The sequence below is a fragment of the Terrapene carolina genome, unplaced genomic scaffold (genome assembly GCF_002925995.2).
Source record: "Terrapene carolina triunguis isolate 2854851 unplaced genomic scaffold, T_m_triunguis-2.0 Scaffold404, whole genome shotgun sequence".
NCBI classification, from domain to species: domain Eukaryota; kingdom Metazoa; phylum Chordata; order Testudines; family Emydidae; genus Terrapene; species Terrapene triunguis.
The window spans coordinates 239639-242881 of NW_020664755.1; the positions used below are offsets into that span (position 1 = coordinate 239639).

The 3243-nt window shown below is 54.1% G+C and overlaps 1 protein-coding gene across 1 annotated transcript in view; it reads left to right on the forward strand.

Annotated features, from left to right (window-relative positions):
• Positions 1-530: 530 nt before the first annotated feature.
• ADGRE1 (adhesion G protein-coupled receptor E1) overlaps positions 531-3243 on the forward strand; it is a 17057-nt gene continuing 14344 nt past the window's right edge. Inside the window, exons 1-2 of the mRNA XM_026658169.2 lie at positions 531-654; positions 2171-2314. Of these exons, the coding sequence (XP_026513954.2) occupies positions 531-654; positions 2171-2314 (268 nt within the window). The remainder of the gene's footprint in view (positions 655-2170; positions 2315-3243) is intronic.

Sequence of the window (3243 nt, forward strand, 5' to 3'; positions counted from 1 at the left end):
CCGCGGCACATTTTTAGGGGCGGCATTCTGGCGCCGGCCATGCCGCCCCTAAAAATGTGCCGCCCCAAGCACCAGCTTGTTTTGCTGGTGCCTAGAGCCGGCCCTGGCCACCCAGCCTCCTACAGGGTAACTGTATGAAAACCCAGTGCAATAACAATCCTTGGTTGTTTCTCCTCTTTCAGGCTTTTGCTGGCTCGTCTGCTTCAAGGGGACTCAGCATTTCTCCAGCGCTCGTAAGTTGATGCCTAGAAACCTGGACAAAATCTCCAGATCCGAACCCTGGTGTGTCCTGCAGCTGGAGGGGGGCTTTGAACGGCAAAGAACTTTCCATCCCATTTCCTCCTCCCCTTTCCCCACCTTTCTGTGTATTTTTCTCTTTCTTCTTTTTCATTCCCTTCTGCTCTCTTGCGCTGTGTCCCCGCTTGCCACAAAGCGACCTTCTCCGCTGGCAGCTAAACAGGGCTGCATTTTAATTCAATGTCCAGCCCTGGTTCCTTCTTCATTTCCCAGTGAACAGGTGCGACGATCCAATGCTGTGCCCTGATCACGCAACGTGCACCAACGCTCCCCAGGGCTACTACTGCACCTGCCAACCTGGGTTCGTATCCACTTCGGGGGCCATGAAGTTCACCGATCCAGCCGTCCGTTGCCACGGTGAGTGTGAGCCCTGGAGCTAAGGGAGGGGGAGCTCTGTACTGAGGAGACTTCCATGGAGTAGCTCCGGAGCGTGCGATGAAGCTAATACGTCAGGTACTAGAGAAAAGAGTATCAGGGACTGGGAAGCGTGATGCGGTGACTAAGAGAGCCAGGCCAGGCCTCTGAAGCACCTGGCACCGGCCACTGTTGGAAGACAGGGTCCTGGGCTAGATGGACCATTGGTCTGACCCAGTGTGGCCATTCTTGTGGTCTTAATCCAAGGTGTAGGAGGAGTTGTCCCCACCCTCACCCTGATTTAAATCAAATCCACCCTGGAGGGGGGATCGGGCAAGGGGAGGAGACTGGGACTGGCTGGGCAAGGAGACGGGGACTGGGAGGGAGCGGGGATCAGGCACGGGGAGGAGACTGGGACTGGCTGGGCAAGGAGACGGGCACTGGGATGAGAAATGTGAGGAGTGCAGAATGGGATGGGGACAAGGAGCCAGAACTGGGGAAAAGACAGCACTGGGCCTGGGACAGATTGGAGGGGATGGGGCGGAAGGAGCTGAGCTTGGGGGAATGGGCGGACGGGTCTGCACCCACTAGACCACGGTCCCTCCAGAGCCTGGAATGGAGGCCAAGATTCCAGAGTCTCCCCATTCCTCTGCTGTCAACAGGGATCCGGGGAACTCCCCGGCAAAGTGCCTCCTCCCTCGCATAGATACTGACAAGCTGCTGCGGCTCTCAGTTCCTCCCTCAGCTCAAGTGGCCGAGGTCTGTGCAATGGATGTTAAGGTTCCAACTCATCTGGTGACCCATGTGGCTCTTCATACGGTGCCACGTGATGGTTTTTTCCAGTTTGCTTTTTGAAAAACCTGGGAAAATACATGCACAAAACATGCCTTTGTTAAAAGACCATTCTAAAGCAGTGGTCCCCAAACTTTTCAGGGTCATGCCCCCTCGCACCTCTGTCCACCCCTCCTCCCCTCCAGGAGGTTGCAAGTCAACCACTCAGAAGTTAGGAAATGCTGGAAGTCAAGTGTTCTCTGTCCCCATGTGCATGTGCATCATGCCACAGGCTTCGTTACATGGTCATCCCCTGCCTCACTCAGTGCACGGGCTAGATCTGCTCTGGGGATGAGCCAGGGCTATGTAGGGAGGGAAATTGTTACCAGTAGGGCTCTAGAGTTCCTGTGTGGTGCTGGGCAATCACTCACAGTGATATCAAAGCCAGTTCACAGGATCAGCTCCCTTAACACCCATCCTCTGTTCCTACCCTCCCCCCTCATCTCTGGCTTTTCCTTTCCCGGCTTCAGAGGAGGGGGCTAAAGGCCTTTTCTTGTTTCTTCACCTGATGCCTTCAGAAGAGAGCCCAGCTGCCTTGATCCTACCTCCCCACCCACCTATTCTGCTAGGCCCACTCTTCCTCACTTGCGGGGAGGCTTAATGAAGGAATATGAAGCACATTGAAGATGTAAGACAAAAGGGGCAAAGGCTTATTAATTAATTTAATTGTTTCTTCTTCATTTCCCAGCTGACAGGTGCGTGGATTCATCTCTCTGTCCTGCTTATGCAACCTGTGACAACGTCCCTGGGAGCTACCAGTGCACCTGCAAACGTGGGTTTGCATCTAGCTCTGGGGAGCAGCACTTCACTGATGGAACAGTGAAGTGCAACGGTGAGTGTGAGCTCCTGAGCCCAGCTAGGAGAAGGGGAGCCATGTAGTAGGGCCACTGCTATGTAGCTTGCACTAGTGTCACCGGGAGTGGCTCTTCCACTTGCAGTGAAGGTTCGGTATTGAGTACTTCGCTGACTGGAAAGCGTGATGCAGTGACTAAGAGGTATATATGTGGCCAAGGAGATTTAGTGACTTGGCTTCCCCCACCTGTCAATCTGTCCCTCCCCAAACCACGGGACAGCCAATCAAATGGAAAAGCCATAGTGCAGTCTGCACGCAGCCTTGGAGCAGGGCAGGGTGGCATGGGGATGGGTGGCTGAATTCCTCCCGGAGCAGCCCAGGGTGTAGAAAGAGTCCCTTCTAGCCCTGATTCCATTCCTTGTATGGAGGGGAGGAGCATATTATGGCCCCACCTCCTTCCCACCCACTTTTGGGACAGCATGATCCACCAGGAGGAATATGGCGGAAAGCGTGATCCTCGCGGAGGCCTGGGGGGAGGTTCCTTGTGGTCTCCCTCCTCCTGTGCACCCATGTTGGGGACACTCACAATACAGCTCCTAAAATGGATACAAGAAAATGGGTTTTTTTTACATGCGGCAGTATTAACTTGTAGAACTCCCTGCCACAGTATCCCATGGAGGCTGCAAATTGATCAGGTTTCGAAGACGGATTAGACTTTGATATAAATAATGAGAACATCTGAAATGATCGTCAGAAGCATCTAGTACCAGCCACTGTTGAAAGCGGGATTCTGGGCTAGATGGGTCACTGGTCTGAGCCAGGTCTGGCACAGAGCAGAGTGATGGATCCAAAAGGCCCCTGAGGCTGGTGGAAAGACTCTCACTGACTCCAATGGGCTTCGGATCAGGATGTAGGCGGCCCGTGGCAGTAAAACCCTGGTGTTCTAGCATCACGCAGGTCCAACCTGG